An 18282-nucleotide genomic window follows, 5' to 3' on the forward strand; every position below is an offset into this window, starting at 1 on the left:
TTTTCTCTATTCACTATTTTCTGGTTTATCGATTTCTGCTTTTATCTTTATTATTTCCTTCCTCCTACTTAATCTGGGCTTACTTTGCTCTTCTTTTGCTAGATTCTTAAAGTAGAAGTTTAGACCAGTGATTATTTATTATTTTCTAAGTATTTAACACTATAAATTTCCCTCTAAACACTGTTGTAACAACAGTATTGGCAGGTTGGGTTTGATTATGTTTTGAGATGCTGATGTAATATTTTGTAATTTTCCTTGTGGCTTTACCTCACAGGTTATTTAGAAGTATGCTATTTAATTTCCAAATATTTGGAGATTTTTCAGATCATTTTTCTGTTAAGTGATTTCTTGCAATTCCCTTATGATCACAGAATATATTTCGTATTATTTAAATCCTTTTAAATTAATTGAATCTTGTTTTATGGCCTGGAATACAGTCTTTATTTGTAAATGTTCTATGTGCACTAGAACATGCTGGGAAGCATGTTCTACTAAATAGCTATTAGGTCAAGGGTTCAAAGTGTTACCCATGTTACAACCTTACTGATTTTTGGCCTACTTTCCCTAAAGAAGGTGTTAAAATCTTGAACTCTAATAATGAAGTAGTCTATTTCTCCTTTCAGTTCTATTGCTCTGGTATCATTTCCATTCCACCTGCAGAATTTCCTTTAGTGTTTCTTACAGTGCAAGTCTGCTGGTGAAAAACTCCCTCACCATTTTTTTTTTTTTTTTTTTTATTTTGGGCCTGAAAAATCCTTTACTTCTCTGAAGGATATAGAAATCTAGGTTGGCAAGTTTTCCTTTCAGCACGTTGAAAATGACATTTGATTGACTTCTGGCTTGTACTGGTTTCTGTTGACAAGTCTGCAGTCATTCTTTATTCCCTTGTATTTAATGTATCTTTTCCTGTCTGCCTTTCACATTTTCTCTATCACTGGTTTTCAGCAATTAGATTATTATATACTTAGATGTGTTATTTCTTCTGCTTGGGGTTTGTTGAGATCCCCCCAGCTCTGTGGATTTATAGTTTTCATCAAATTTAAAAATTTTTTAGCTTATTTCATAGTTTTTTTTTTCTGTTTCCTCTTCCTCTTTGCTTTGACAGTATGCACTGCTCAATATGAACAAGTTCTGTTCTGCCTATAAATAACCCAATTTCTGAAAATAGCTGTTACATATATCTTGACCAATTTCTAGTTGTTTACAGTAAGAAGGTAAATCCAGTACCAGTTACTCATTCATGGCAGAAGTAGAAATGTCTCTCTCTGGTTACTTAAAAAAATAATTTATGTCTTTAGTTTTTTCCTTTCTGTTTCAGTTTGATTCATTTATATTGCTTTGTCTTCAAGTTCACTGATCTTTTCTTCTGTAGTTTCTAACCTGCTGTTAAGCCTATCCAGTGAATTTCTGAAGTCCCATTTAGTCCTTTAAAAAAATATTCCATTTTTTGGGGCGCCTGGGTGGTTCAGTCAGTTAAGCATCTGACCTCGGCTCAGGTCATGATCTCATGGCTTGTGGGTCCGAGCCCTGCATCAGGCTCTGTGCTGACAGCTCGAAGCCTGGAGCCTGTTTCAGATTCTGTGTCTCCCTTTCTCTCTGCCCCTCCCCTGCTTGCACACTGTCTCTTTCACCCTGAGAAAGGAATAAACATTTTTAAAAATTCCATTTTCTCTTAATTTTATTCATATGGCTTTTTAAATCCTTGATCATATTTATAACTCTAAATGTGTAGTATGGTGATACCTGTTTATATTTGTGTTTTGTTTTTTTCTTTCAGCTAACTTTTCTTTTGATTATGGGCCACATTTTCTTTTTATATAATATTTTTTATAAGACACTGGGCATTTAAATAATATGTTATTCAGTGTCAAGATTTTGTTGTCTTCCTTTAAAGAGTGTTGATACTCTCCCCTCCCCCCCTTTCTCCCTCCTTTCCTTCTCCTAACAGTTAAGTTATATGCATATTTGCTTGATCCTTTCAGGGCTTGCTTAATTAAACTCTGTTAAAGTGGGCTCCAAGGAGGTTACACCTATTTTAGCCCTACTAGTAAGCCATGACCTTATGAGGTCTCTTTATTCAGGTGGGCTAGAACTCAGATTCTCCCAGTCCTATGTAAGCTCTGGAAACTGCTAACCTTACAGTTTCCAGAGAGTCTTTGCCTGGCCACGAGGAGTCTCATCCTATACATTCTCAGCTTAGTTAGTATTCCACAAAAGACTCAAGGGGGCACCTGTGCAGATTATTTGAGCTCCTTTTCTTCACAGCTCTTTCCACTCTGTCACCGTCCTCAGGCTCTTTAGACTTCTTGAACTCAGATTTCTGTCCCTTCAACTCAGGATCCTCCGTACTCTGCCTGAGCTCTCCCTCCCTGTGCTATGGCCCAGAAAGTGCCTCTAGGCAGAAGGCTGAGGAAACCATAGTACTCCTTTGTGTGCAATCTCCTTTCTCTCAGGGATTACAGTCTTGTCCATTCTACAGGCAGTGTTTGCCAATGGGAGAAGTCTTTCTTTCTCTTACTCATTTTGTCAGTGGGCACCCCTTCTAGATGGCTTTTCTTTTTATGTGCTTCTGATATGTCCCAATAGTTAGACATTTACATACTTTCGGGTTCAATTAGATGTTCCAAGCTCATCTTGGACTTTCCTTGCCCCAGACCTGGAATCAGAATTTTCCCCACAAAGATTTACTATCTTTTAGTAAAGAATGGTCATTACAGACCTTTTGGTGTGCGCATGATTACTGATATATCACTGCCTGCTTGGAGGAGATCTGGACACGTTCAGTGTGCAGGTTAAGGTTCTGTTAGGGTCTGAAAAGGCTGCAGCTGTTTGGATCCAGTGAATTAAACCTGGATAAACCACAGCTCCTTTCTAGGACAGCACCTCACACTGAGGGAGAACTGCGAAACTAGGACAGTACAAGTACACTTAAAAGAAGATCCAAGTAAAAGTGCAGAATACAGCAGAAAGTACAAGTACGTATTTTTATTAACTTGTTTTAACAAGGGAAGAGGGAGCTCTAGAGCTATGAAACTAAAAATGCTACCCTGAGATACCCCGCGCAGGCAAAATATCAAGTTACTTAGAAGGGAATGAAAATGAGATTGTTTTCAGGCTTTTAAAGAACAATGCTTTATGCCATAAGACAACAATTGACTAATAGAGTTAAGACAGTCAAGGAAAGAAAATATGAACCAAAGATTTCAGATACATCCAAACTTAAAAGTATGAAGGCCACCGACCAACTACGATGATCCTCTGACTCCTTCCTGGGAAATCAAGTGGAGAAGAAGCTTTAGAAAACCACAGTTAGTGAAGAACCAACAACATAAGGATTGGCAGTTAGATTCAGTACGTATTTGCCCCCAGGATAAAGAATAAATGATGACTGTAGAGGTGAGAGCACAGTATGTAATGGCTGTTTGCTTTGTTAATATAGACATAGCTCAGGTATCAAAAAATGGTGAAAATGGGGAAAGCATATGAGAAGCTTGCTGAATGTATTTGTTTGAAGTAACAAGATATTATTTCAAGTCAGATGATGGGAGAGAGGAAGAAGTAATAACTAGATCACTTAATATTGCTCACAGTTGGGACAAAAACAAAAATAGGAAGGGAGGAGGAATAGAGTATTACATAAAGATATTAAGGTAGCCATTAGAATAAGGATACAAACATTTCTAAAAAGAGAGAGATCAAATAAAATAGACAGGATGAAAGGTTTTGTATGAAAGATGTATAAATGGGTAAAACATAAAGCCGTAACAAAACAGAGACTTAACACATTGATCACATCAATAAATATAAAGGGAGAGGGGCGCCTGGGTGGCTTAGTCAGTTAAGCGTCCAACTTTCGCTTAGGTCATGATCTCGCAGTTCATGGGTTCGAGCCCCGCGTCGGGCTCAGTGCTGACTGCCAGCTCAGAGCCTGGAGCCTGTTTCAGTCTGTGACTCCCTCTCTCTCTGACCCTCCCCTGCTCACGATGTCTCTCTTTCTCTCTCCTAGAAATAAATAAAACATTTTAAAAAATAAATACATAAATATAAAGGGAGCTTCACACTGGCTACAGAGTCTCCAACACTATTTGTACAAGGAAGAGTTTCAGAAAGATGGAAGAATAAAAAGACAAAGATATACTAGGCAAATGCAAAGAAAAAAGGCAGGAGCTGCAATTCTGAAATCTGACAATGCAGGTTTCTAGGAGGGAATCATAGATAAGGAGTTGGATTTAAAAACAAAACACAGGGGTGCATGGGTGGCTCAGTTGGTTAAGCATCTGACTTTGGCTCAGGTCATCTCATAGTTCGTGGGTTCAAGCCCCGCATCGGGCTCTGTGCTGACAGCTCAGAGCCTAGAGCCTGCTTCAGATTCTGTGTCTCCCTCTCTCTGACCCTTCCCTGCTCATGCTGCCTCCTTCCCTCTCTCTCTCTCTGTCTCAGAAATAAAAAAAACGTTAAAAAAATTTTTTTAAAAACACAAAAGTTTAGACCAGGTTAAAGAGCCTGGATTTGTACTGAGAGATTTTGAAGGATAAACTGTAGATGGACAGCAGTCGGACGTGCACTTTCACATTTTTTTTTTTTTTAATGACACCATGAGCAGAGGAGGGTCAGAGAAAGAGAGGGAGACACAGAATCTAAAATAGGCTCCAGGCTCTGAGCTCGTTTTCAGCACAGAGCCCGACACGGGGCTCGAACCCATGAACTATGAGATCATGACCTGAGTCGAAGTCGGACGCTTAACTGACTGAGCCACCCAGGCGCCCCCAGGCGTGCACTTTAAAGACAGACAGGGCAGAGGGGATGTGGGTGGAAGCAGGGCTGCAGTTAGAATGGGGAAGGGGATAGACGCCGAGAGCCTACTCCAGGACAGGTGGTTTGCATTCATGTTCTCATTTTAATTGTAATAACTGTATCTCTTGTTACTCACATTTTATATATGGAGATTCTGGGGTTCAGGAAAATTAAAGTAACTTGTTCAAGGATCAAAATTTTTATCTAGCTCTTTGCCCCTACATAATACTATTTGTTGTTAAAAAAAAAAAAAAAAAAAAAAGTCCAAGCAAGAAAGGGTGAGGGTCTAAGGTAGCACAGAGGATCGATATTGAAGGAATGTGACTAGGAAGGCTTGGTGATGGACTGGGCACTGCGTAAGAGTAAGTAACAAGAAAAAAATAAATTTCAGAGCCATTAAAAGAGCTACTATCTACAAGGAGTTACAAATATATTGAAAATGAAAACACAATGGAACATCTTTTTATGCCTTTTTATTGTTTACTGCCTATACTCTTCCTCAACTTGCACTAAAACCAAAATGTAAGCATACGTGATTTCTTGTTATGGGATCAAAACACACACACACACACACACACACACACATCATTATAACAAAACCAGGTCCTATGAATACTATGGCAATTGGAATAGATATACAAACATCTAGATAAAAATTTAAAATAAATCAACACAAAGATGAGTGAGCATGCTACCTCTTTTCTTTGAGGGGCAGATCTTAAAAGTTAGTAATGTCCTAATAATTAATACAAAAATGCTTATTCTCAGTGTACAAGGCATTGAGAGCAAAAAAAGTCTTCTTACTGATAAACTCTAGGGACTGATTCATAAAAGAAAATCTGGTTAGCAAAATGTACCTGTGTTATTCCTAAACTCTTAAAGCCTAGGTGATGTTTTCGAAGTTACAACATAGAATCTTCTAGCTTTTCTACTCTAGAAACAAAAGCCCTGCACGTCCTCTGAAAATGTTTCCCCTTATCCAATATTTGTTTCAATCTAGTGTCCCAACTTAATCTTCCCAGTTTCATAAGACACTCTACTGAATCATTTCTATGTGTTTGATTAATTAAATAATGATGTGCTGGCCTCCTTTCTTTTTTATTCAATCTCATACTTACATGGAATGGTTCTCAAGTAGAGATTATCTCTGATCACTTGCTGCAATTTGTGGTCAATGGATCCTTTCTGAAACTGAAGACTCAGGTAATGTCGCAAATCTTTATTAATGACTTTACCTACAAAAAAAAAAAAAAAAACTTTACTGTTAGATCTCCAGTTAGATATTGATGCTAGTGACTAAATACCCTTAAAGCTTTTAGCTGTAAACAGGAAAATGAAACCAGAGTATTTTGCTAAAAACATTGTTTCATTAAAAACAAATTATAGTAATATAACATACATACATGTAATATACAATGTGGGCGTAATTCTACAGTAGTAGGGGAGGGAAAAGGTATAGGTCAGAGAATATGACAAATGCCCAAGGTAAGTTCCATCTTTGAGTTTAAATACCATCTACATACTGGTAACTTCTAGGTCCTTATGTCTCCATCCCTGACCTATATCCACCCAGCTCCAAAGCCATCAAACTAATTCATTATATTGCAGATATATTTGAAAGTCAAATAAACACCTCAAATCTTCACCTCAAAACAGAACTCTTAATTCCACCCTCTCCCAACATGTCCTCTATGCTAGTTTTCCTTGTCTTAGCAAATTATAGCACCGTCAACCTAGTAGAAGAAACCCAAAAGCTAGAAGTCATCAGAAGTTTCTGGTTTCTCCTTTTCACATCTATGCCCCAGATCCACTCCATTAGCAACTTCTGTCAATTCCACCTCCAAACATATCCCTACTGCCCACTTCTCTCCATTCCCATCACCTCCACCCTAATCTAAGCCAGCGTCATTTCCCATCTGGAATGCTGTAACAGCCTTCTACAGTCTCCCTACATCCATTCTTGCCTCCTTCTGGTTCCCACCATTCGCATGGCTGCCAGAGTGAGATTTCAAACATAAACCAGAAAATCACCGGTTTGTTTAGCTACCCCACCCCCAATGACTTCTTATCGCATTTGCAATAAAAAAATCCAAATTTCCACATGTTCTAGCTTCAGCCATCTCTGACCCCGACCTGTTCACGCCAGCGTCTACACCAACCATGCGTCCACCTGTGTTGGTCAGCCAAATGGGCTCTGCCTCAGAGCCTTCTGCCTATCTGAACGGGCATTTTCTGTCCCCTCACCTGACTCTTAGATACAATTTGAATAAATAAGAGAATAAAAGATTGTTTCCCCTTATTTGTAGGGAAAATAGGAGACTTTTTTTAAAAAAGGATTATTGGAGGTCTCTGAGAAATGTGAAGCAGAAAACTGTATGACTGCAGAGATCTGACTGCAGTGAATTTATAGTAAAGGTTGAACTTGAAATGAAAATAAAAGCAATCCAAACACTGTCCATTAGATAAGGCTTCCCATGATTACGAAAGAGCACTGCTAAAACAAAATGGATTGCTGTACTGAGTAAGAAATGACTAGGTGATTCAAATACACTCTTTGTCTATTTGGAACAGCTTAATTATGATGAGGTTAGATAAGCCAAAAGGTTACTGCAGATCAGTTCATTCTTTTAACTCTTATTCCATAATGGAGCATTTCTAATCCTCCCCTTTTTGGTCTTTTCTCACAGGTACAAACAAGCAAAACCAAAAGAGAGGGTGTTAATATAAGCAGGAAACCAGGGTGCTGCTCAAGAATAGAAACAACATTCGGATCCTAAACTAATAAACACAAACCAAAAAGCCCCTGTTTTGCCTGCTGAGGAAGAGAGACACATCTGCGATCAAAGAGGAAAGCCTGGAAGATATTTACAGGGATAACGCAGAAGACTCCCTGCTCCCAGAAGGGGCTTCTGCTGGGCACTCAGGAGCTCCACCAACCCGAGTTCCATTCCAACGGAATCATGTACTGCCGTTTCTTATTTGTATCACAGCACTTGCTCATTGCCGGGTGGGTGAAAAACCGAATTCATAATCAATACTGTACAGTCTCACTTCTTATTGAACAAAACCCTACCTAATGATGAGTTTATTAAGTACTTTAAAAAATAGGCAAGGTGTGTTCCAAATGCCTTGTAATAAATATTGTACAAAAGCTTTGATGGATTGTCATATATGTGCTGAAAAGTCTTTGTGATATTTGCAGACATTTAGAGTTAATGAATTGAGAGAGAATGCATCATTGTTTTTTTTCCATTTAAGAGAATATAGTACAGGCTCCAATATCTAAAAACCTGCTATCCAACATACTTTCATGAATATATTCTCTTTGCATAAAGGATAATGCCTGTGTGATTCAAACAGACCATCTGAGTCAATACTTCTTAACTCAAGGTTTTGTTGTTGTTGTTTTTTAATTTGAAACTTTTCTGTACCATATGGTAGAGCGCACAGAGGTAAGTATAAAATGCTAGGGGTTCAGATTGGATTTTTAAAAAAAAATTTTTTTATGTCTTTATTTTGAGAGACAGAGAACGAGCAGGGGAGGGGCAGAGAGAGAGGGAGACACAGAATCTGAAGCAGGCTCCAGGCTCTGACCTGTCAGCCCAGAGTCGCAAGCAGGGCTCAAACCCATGAACCGTGAGATCATGACCTGAGCCGAAGTCGGACACTTAATTGACTGAGCCACCTAAGCACCCCTCAGATTGGATTTTTACTCCAATTAAAATAACAACCATTAAATTAGAGATGATGAGGGGCGCCTGGGTGGCTCAGTCGGTTAAGTGTCCGACTGCAGCTCAGGTAATGATCTTACGGTTCATGGGTTCAGGTACCACATCCAGCTTTATGCTGACAGCTAGCTCAGAGCCTGGAGTCTGCCTCGGAATCTTTGTCTCACTCTCTTTTTCTGACCCTCCCCTGCTCACGCTGCCTCTCCCTCTCTCTCAGAAATAAATAAAACATTTAAAAACATCAGAGATGATGAAAGAGTCATAATAAATATCACAGACCACGAGTTACAGCACACAGGGGTTTCTTAAGGTGGATATGAAGTTAAAACACCTCATTTTCTGTTTCAAGGGCCTACAAAATCTTAGACTGACAGGCCAGGGAGAGCAGAAAGAACTAGATTCCAAGAATCATACCCAGGAATATCAGGGCTAGAGCTGCACTCTCAATTATCACCTGCAACCCCTGCTGAGATTCTGGACTCAACACGGAGATGAATAGTTACAAAGAAAAGGGTGAGGGACAGTTTCATAAATGTGATCTTTCATTTAAAATGTGCAAGTCATTCAAAAAACCATCCACCTTCAAAGTTGGAGACAAAATAATACAAACATCACTGAAATGTCAATTTTAAAAGATTAATAACTTATATGGGTTGGCTTTCTTTAGGATTAATAATTAATAGTAAAATATATTGGATGTAGTGGTCATCAGGGACTTCCTTGCCTCAAGAAACCAAAAGAACATCTGTAAGGGGACAGAATATTATGGTTCTCTCTTGGATCATATTCCAGGCAATTTGTTTTGTTTTGTTTAAAATTTTTAAAAAGGCACAAATATCCTAAGTAGGCAGATGACTCTGGAATTACTGGAAGGCCAACAGAAACATAAACTCCCAGAAACACTGACTGAGTATAACTATATTATCAAGTTGTATATAAACTTCTTTTATTTAGGCAGAGTTTCAGAGAAACTTGACATTTCAAGGGTATGAAAAACGTTTACTTGGGGTTAATACAGTTGTCACTAAACAAGTAAGAGAAAAGATTCTTCATAATTTAGCCTCCCACCCAGGCAGCCTTTAAGTGTTAAAACTATTCCCTGACTTAATACTCCAAGGCAATGAGAAAGAATGAAACCTGGCCATTTGTAGCAACGTGGATGGAACTCAAGGGTGTTATGTTGAGTGAAATAAGTCAGGCAGAGAAGGACAGCTACCATATGTTTTCACTCATATGTGGAACAGGAGAAACTTAACGGAGGACCATGGGGGAGGGGAAGGGGAAAAAATAGTTGGGGAGAGGAAGGGAGGCAACCATGAGAGACTCTTTATTATTTTAATTAAAAAGTTTTTTTATAGTTTATTTTTGAGACAGAGAGAGAGACAGAACATGAGAGGGGGAGGGTCAGAGAGAGAGAGAGACACAGAATCTGAAACAGGTTCTGAGCCAGATGTCAGCACAGAGCCCGACGTTGGGCTTGAACCCACGAACCGCGAAATCATGACCTGAGCCAAAGTCAGGCGCTTAACCAACTGAGCCACCCAGGTGCCCCGAGAGACTCTTGAAGACTGAGAACTGAGGGCTGATGGGAGTGGGGGAGAGGGGAAAGGGGGATGGGCATGGAGGAGGGTACTTGTTGGGATGAGCACTGGGTGTTATGTGGAAACCAACTTGACAATAAGCTATAAAAGAAAAGAAAAGATTATTCCCTGACTTCTAAGTGATTTATAAGTTTATTCATGAAACTTAAAAATAGATCTATATATCTTACCAATACAGCTCAGGTGCAGAAAAGTCTGTAACCGAAATGTCAATCATAAGAATAAATCCAGGCACTCAAGTTGCAACATACAAATCCTTAGTCAAAAGAACTCCTAACTATAAATCTATACTTTCTTAATATATTCAAATTAATATTCACTAGCAATTCTCTCTGAGGAATCCGCGTAGAGAGACATGGGTTAGACAAGCCCTAGGGTATGCCAGCGTGGGTGTGGCCATGCAACCAGCCGTAAATCAATCAAATTGTCAAAATTGCACTGCCTTTTCCATAAGGATAGTCTCAGAGACTTGGCCAACCACTTGCTAAAGTCAAGATATTACACGACTGCTCCTGCAGTCATTACAGCATGGTGGGGGAGGGGAACGACACTGGGGCGGCACATCTTGTTCTTATAGATTCACGCTGATTCACGCTTATCATGCTGTTCTTTTCTAAACACTTACAAAATTTTTATATTTTTTCAATCTCTTCAAATTTAGCCACAGTCTCAGGTTAAGGAAGCGGACTTGACTTTTCACAATCTGCTCCATGCCTTTTTGGAAACTGGCACATTTGCCACTTCCGTCCCCTAGTACTTTCTCCATCCCCATGATTTCATAAGGAATACTGACAATAACCTGGAGATAAAAGTCTTTAGTGCCTTCAGCCCCCGGGAGGCGAGTCAGTTGAGTTTTGAAAATGTACATTCATTTAAAGTGAATGAAACCGTTACTACCTCCTCATTTTTTGAAATTTAATTTCCTCCATTTCAGGCTGTTTGTTTGGCCTGTACTATTGGGAAAGTAATTCTGCTAGCTCAAGATTATGGAAGCAAAGAAGGATAAACGCGTGATTTCCACCTGCAAACAGCTAACACTGACAACCTCTGCCGATGGCGAGCCCAACTCCTTTCTCCTTGCTGCTGCTCTTGCCCCCACACAACCTGAAGAGCGTTTTGCGCTCTCAAGTATCTTAGCTCCTTTTGAGCTCTGGCCTGTTAGAAAAGAAAATTCTTAAATGCTCATTTCTTACAATCTACTTAGCTCGGTATTAATGTGATTATGTGCTTCTTCCTTTTGTCAATCATAACAGCTTTTAAGAATTATTTTTATTTATTTTGAGAGAGTAAGCATGAGCAGGGGAGGGGCACAGAGGAAGGGAGAGAAAGAATCAGAAGCAGGCTCTGTGTACTGTCAGCATGGAGGCCTACGTGGGGCTTGATCTCCCGAACCATGAGATCATGACCTGAGCTGAAATCAAGTCCACAGCCACCCAGTGCCCCAATCATATACATCTTCTAAAAACTGTGAGCTGCTCAGAGCATTCTGTGTACCCATAAGAATTCCTCACGTAACTTCTTTTAGAAATCTCTAGTCTTGGAACCACACCGAGAGATGCTATAAACTTTTAAAAATCTGTTTTCCTCAAAGGCAAAAAGTATGAGCATAACCACATCCTGGTTCTCTTCCTTACGATGGTGACTGTATGACAGCCTAGTGACTTTCCCCCAGTCAGCCATTACCCTTAGTCCTTTCCCATTAGACCTGGCAGTGTATTTTATGGCTCCTTCCACCTTGCGAGCTCTACAGTAGAAAGAGTTCCATGAAAGTGGTAAGAAGATCTATATAAGCTTAACTCCAAATCAGTTGCTTGGTTAAGGAAAGGTACTCCTACAACATAATAAATCAAAGGGTAGTAGTCTTTCTGTTTGTGAAACTGCAAATGGTATTTGAACAAGACTTTTCTAGAAAGTCAACCTACATATTTCATAGTAAAATATATTTTAGGACAAAGAAATCATTCAAAATTATTTTATACAGTTGTTAAACATAGAAGTTGGTCAGCTGAAAGCCAAGCCTTGGTTTGTTTTTTATACATTTAGTACCCATATGTAGCGTACAGAAGGAGTGAATCAGTTTATTTTTGAATTTTTAATTTTTTATTTGATCCTCTCTATCCTCGCATACATGAAATTTTAGAAGAGAATTCTCATCTAACATAGCACTTAAAATTTTTTTTAAATGTTTATTTTAGAGAGAGAGAGAGAAAGAGAGGCAGACAGACAGATAGACAGAATGTGAACAGGGGAGGGGCAGAGAGAGAGGGAGATGCAGAATCTGAAGCAGGCTCCAGGAGCAAAGCCTGATGTGGGGCTTGAACTCATGAACCGTGAGATCATGACCTGAGCTGAAGTCAGATGCTTGACTGACTGAGCCACCCAGGCACCCCTGATATAGCACTTTTTAATAGTCTCTATACAACTTTCTCCTAAACTGTGTTTCTTAAATCATGAAACTGATTTTGACACTCAAAATACTAAATTTTAATTGAAGCAGCATGCTGTAAGTCTTTAAAAGTAGAATTATAGTTTATATGCTAATTCCTTAAATTCTGTTATTACCATTTTAAAATGGAATCACAAAATGGTATCTGGCTATCCTGAAATGCAAAATAAGGCTAAATTAACCATTCAAATCTACTGTGTTCTAGCACACTGGAGATAACAAGTCGAAGCAGGAAAAAAGCTCAAAGCCCTTCTGGCTCTCTCTAGGGGGGAGAAGATGTAGGAATGAGAAGAGAACGGGAAATAGAGAACACTAGGACTGTTATTTTAGAAATGTTATTATATATTACATGGCATGTGTATTCATTCTGCATGAAAACCTTTGAGGCTTCCACTTTACAGAGAAGGAGCTGAGGTATAAAGAGATTAAACAACTTGGTCAAGGTCACGTCATTAAATGTAGCAAACCTGGGATCCAAACCCAGTCAATCTGGAGCCCTGTGCTACAATGCCTGCCCCCTCCCCCATACCTATCCATCTATCTGTATCTTTTGATGAATCTCTTCTCTTGTAGAAGTTTACAAGAGTACAAGCAGATGAGAACTCTCTCCTAAGAGCCTACCCTTCCTTGAAAGGGCTGCAGCTATTGTACAGATGAGTATGCACTGAGTGGGCACCCAATGAAACTTGAAGTTTCACAGGGAAGATGAACATTAAAGAAGACATTGCTTTTTTTTTTTTTAAGTTTATTTATTTTCATTTCTTTTTTCATGTTTATTTATTTGGAGGGGCAAAGAGAGGGGGATAGGGGATTCGGAGAGGGCTCTGCACCAACAGGAGGAGCCTGATGCAGGGATTGAACTCACAAACGGCGAGGCGCCCCAGAAGAAGGCGTTTCAAACACAAGAGCATTATGAAAGATCAGTACAGAACACCGTGGGAATCTCCAACCTAGATGCCAAGTCTGGGCAGTCTGGGAAGACGTCCCTAAGTACATTACACTGGAGCTAAAACCTGAAGGATAGATAAACAGGAGCCCGCTGGGCCAAAAAAAAGGTGGGGGGTGGGATGGAGTTGAGGGAGTAGGACATGCAAAGACACTCGAGTTGGGAAGGGATACAGTGCTTACAGGAACTAAGAGAAATCCAGTATAGCTGGTTCTTAGAAACTAAGGAAGAGTTCACACAAGCTGAGACAAGAGCTCCAGGGCCAGTGAGTTGACGAGCACCTTACAAACAATAAGAACATCAACTGACTTACATCTAACACCAAGGCCCTTAATAACTGTTATAAGCTAACAACTACGGACATGTTCCTTCCGGTCACCTCTATATTCTATACTTCAAATGTCATCTCATTTTTCTGTTCTGTCTTCTAATCCATAAGAGCATATTCATGGTTATAAAGTTGGAAGACCCATCTGTAAATCTTTTTTTTTTTTTAAGTTTATTTATTTTAAGATAGAGGAAGCGCAAGCAGGAGAGGGGCAGAGAGAGGGGGGGAGTGAGTCCCAGCAGGTTCCACACTGCCAGCACAGAGCCCAATGAGGGGACTGAACTCACAAACTATGAGATCATGACCGGAGCCGAGACCAAGAGTTGGACACTTAACCTACTGAGCCATCCAGGTGCCCCTTAGATCTCTGTAACTCTTTAGGCCTCTGTCATTACAGGCAAATAGGACCTTAATGAATTTTTAAAATAATTTATATAATTAAATTCTTAGTCCCAACTCTGAAAAGCATGAAATACTCTGGAATCCCTGAGCCATTTCCATTTTTACAACTGGCCCGTGTCCAGTACTCTCACGAGATACAGCTTGAAGGAACACAGACTGAAACGGTGGAGTAACTGCCATTTTCTGCAGAATACTCCTGCCACCCCACCAGTCAGGAGAAAGCCTCCTGCTCACAGAGGTTACACTCAGTGTTTATTTTTTCCCAGCTTTATGGAGATATGTTGACATGTAACAAGGGAAGTTTAAGGTGTACAATGTGATGAACTGATACACATATGTGATGTGAAATGGATAACATGATAAGGTTACTTAGCACCTGCAGTCCCCATCCCCCTCCCCCACCATGTGGGAATACTTACCATTGTTGTTTTGTTTGTGTGGTTGTAAGATTTAAGATCTATCCTCTTAACTTTCAAGAATACAACACAGTGCCAATAGTTATCGTTTCCCTGTTAGGTACAGTCACAACAGCTACAGTCACCATGTTAGTTACGGCTGCCCAGAACTTACCCATCTTACTGCCGGGCGCTTATACCCATTGGCCAACATCTCTCCATTTCCCCTACCAGCAGCCGCCCCGCAACCACCATTCTACTCTCTATTTCTAGGAGTCTGGCTTTCTTAGATTCCACAAATAAGAGAACAGAGTACTTGTCTTTCTCGGTCAGAAATCACATTTTTTGCCTATATTACGAATTATGGCAAAGAGTATATTGTTAGAATGGGAGTGTCCATTCTCCACTGCTTCCTGGAAGCAGCCCTCATCACTCCATGGGTCAGATTTCAGCTCACTGCCCTGGGCCCTACATCGTGGGCCGTTTGAGGTCAAGTCTGCTGTACACACTCGACTCTTGCCCTGTACACCCCGGAAAGTTTTCTTTTCTCTCTCCCTTTTTTCCCTTCCTTTCTTCCTTCCTCACCACCTTCCTTCCTTTCTGTATTATTATTTTTAATGCATTTACAATTGGAAGAACTGAGCGCATGGCTAAAGAAACAATTCTTTGGTTTACAGAGCCTGTATATCTGAAAACATCTCTGAACTGTACCAAACTAAATATATTAATTCCTAAAAGCCTAATACTGCTCATTACATGTAGAATTCAATGTTAATACAGCATTGAAATTGCTTCATTATATTCAAATTATGTATAAGTAAAACATATTCTCATGTCTTTTTGAAAAGTTTTTATGGTTTTTGTTTCACTAAAGCAAGTATTTCAGTGTAGGATATATTTTCAATAATAAGCATTTCTCTAAAAAACAAAAAGCGAAAAAACTGATGCAAAGGCCAGGGATCTGAATTCTAGCAAAGGCCAGGGATCTGAATTCTAAAGTAAGCAAAGACCAGGGATCTGAATTCTAAAGTCAAAGAGTTGGTGCCCCAGGGGAAAACGCTGCTGTACCTTTGTGTGTTCTTGGCCCGAGGCAACTACACCAGTCCTGTTAAGCCCTGCCCTTCCCTTCCAACCTCCACCCCACCAGTACGGGTTTTGTCTGCTCTGGCTGGCACCCCGCAGGGTTGTCTACACGTATAAATCACTGTCAGAGCAAAGGGCCTGCGCACTGGCCACTTGTGCACCTGCTCTTTGAAGCCCAGACCCAAGGAGAACTCTGAAGTCTGCAGGAAGAAGCCCCATCTTTCATCCCTCCCCCCTGCTGGGTCTTGCTACAGAACAGTGGGCACACTTGGCCTCCCTCACTGGGGCTTAAGCCTGTGGGAAGTGAGGAACTATGTTCTATGCATCTCCACCCTCCACAATGCCTAGCACAGTGCTGAGTCAATACTTCTCTTCCACACACCAAACTGGCGCTTTAAAAACTGTGGCTGCTACACGGATAGACTTTTAAACGGAATACAGCTCAGAAAACCTACTTTTCTTATAATTCTCAAAGACAAATCCTTTCAGTAAGCAGCATCATTAAACATAATGTTTTTGGAGGCACCTGGGTGGCTCAGTCTGTTAAGCCTAAGACTCCTTGTTTTGGCCCAGGTCATGATCTTATGGTTTGTGATTTCGAGCCCCAGGTTGGGCTCTACAGACAGCATGGAGTCTGCTTGGGATTCTGTCTCTCCCTTTCTCTCTGCCCCTTCCCCAGGTGTGCGTTCTGTCTCTCTCTCTCTCTCTCTCTCTCAAAATATATAAAGGTTTAAAAAATGTTACAAAAATAATGTTTTCAGTATACAAATGTGGTCAGATGCTCATGATATAGCTTACATGGGCAAAGCATATCATGACACAGATATTCATTGTGACCTCAAATTCAAACAAGCTCAGGATATGCAAAATAAAAAACTAAGGGACATATCTAAGACAAACTCATACTTAAATACTTAATATGAGTATTACTGCAGGGTCTAATTATTAGGTAATTTTTAATTTGTTTAATGTTTATTTTTGAAAGAGGAAGAGACAGAGTGTGAGGGGGAGGGGCAGAGAGAGAGGGAGACACAGAATCTGAAGCAGGTTCCAGGCTCTGAGCTGTCAGCACAGAGCCCGATGCGGGACTCAAACTTATAAACTGTGAGACCGTGACCTCAGCTGAAGCTGGATGCTTAACCGACGGAGCCACCCTGGCATCTCTGTTGGGTAATTTTTTAAATGTTTTCTTTAAAATCTATTTTCTGCATGGTTTTTGCATATTCAAATTTTCACAGTGAAAACCTACTCCATAATGAGGAAAAAATTTTTAGAAAGTAGAGACCCTATTTTTAAGAACTCTGCCTTTCCAAGGTCATCAAGGGACAAGGAAGCCTGATCGAGGGGACCATTATGACAAAAAATGTGCCAAAGTTCTATGTGAATGCTGAAACTGTTAGTGTAGATTTTCCCTTAATCATTTTTTTAATAATTTTTATTTATTTTTTTGATGTTTTTTTATTTATTTCTTAGAGAGAGAGAGAGACAGCAGGGGAGGGACAGAGAGAGAGAGAGAGGGAGATACAGAATCTGAAGCAGGCTCCAGGCTCTGAGCTGGCTGTCAGCACAGAGCCTGACGCAGGGCTCGAACCCACGAACCACAAGATCATGACCTGAGCCGAAGTCAGACGCTTAACCGACTGAGCCACCCAGGCGCCCCAATCATTTGTTTTTAATCAGCATTATTTTCACCATGTTGCATTTAACTGAAACTCAATTGATAAACAAGCTATAGAACTAAAATCTACCTTTGAGAAGTAATATAGAAGTCATCACTCTGGAAAAGACTCAACAAATTCACAATTTTCCCTTAAGGAGTCATGTATCAGGAAGAGCAAAGTAAAATGAACCTTCCTAGGAGAACAGAGAAGAAAAAATAAAGAATAAATCATCAAAAGTGGGTCCTTTTCTTTTTGAAGCCTTTATTTGATGGCATCATGTAGATTGAGTACTTAAAGAAAAACATTATTTGTAAAAAGTGCTGTCCTGCGGCTATCTACAATTTGTTCTCTGTGACACTGGTGTCAGGCATCATTAGCAAGCCTGTCATAATACCAGATAACCAGTGCCTGGTTGGCACACCAATATCTGAATCATAGTATTAATGCTTCACCCTTTTGACAAGAGGGTACAAAGCCATCTATTGTGCCCTGTCATTCTGTCCTGAGAACAGAATAAGTGGACTCAGTAGTCTTTGCAAATCAAAGGTATGTGCTTCAACAGAATGTCCCGGACTTGTGACGGAAGATCTGTTCCTAAAGTTTCATTACAACAGCTGATAGAGACAGCTGAAAGGGAACAGAGATGTACTTGATTAGAAGCAGCAGACCCAAAACAGTGACCCTTAGAGAATTCACATTGTAGTTTTCAGATACATGATTATATAAACAACTCAACCTCTGGATTCAGAGAGTAGGCTAAGAATTAATCCCTACTTAAAAAGCAATTCAACAGCCTCTTTTCCTGTGATTGCTTTTAAATATAGGAATTTACACTGATCCTTAGAATATTTCCTAAAGTAGATGGTTAAAGGTCCTACAAATTCTAGTATACACCACA

General features: G+C 39.9%; 1 protein-coding gene across 2 annotated transcripts in view; it reads right to left on the reverse strand.

Moving 5' to 3' along the window:
• The window catches only part of MAGI3 (membrane associated guanylate kinase, WW and PDZ domain containing 3), a 241320-nt gene that overhangs the window by 90791 nt on the left and 132247 nt on the right, over positions 1 to 18282 (reverse strand). For both annotated transcript variants that reach the window (XM_039249087.1, XM_039249088.1), the window contains exon 2: positions 5913 to 6029. In XM_039249087.1, coding sequence (XP_039105018.1) covers positions 5913 to 6029 — 117 coding nt within the window. The remainder of the gene's footprint in view (positions 1 to 5912; positions 6030 to 18282) is intronic.

The sequence above is a fragment of the Hyaena hyaena genome, unplaced genomic scaffold, assembly GCF_003009895.1.
Source record: "Hyaena hyaena isolate Hyena2069 unplaced genomic scaffold, ASM300989v1 scaffold_330, whole genome shotgun sequence".
Taxonomy (NCBI): Eukaryota; Metazoa; Chordata; class Mammalia; order Carnivora; family Hyaenidae; genus Hyaena; species Hyaena hyaena.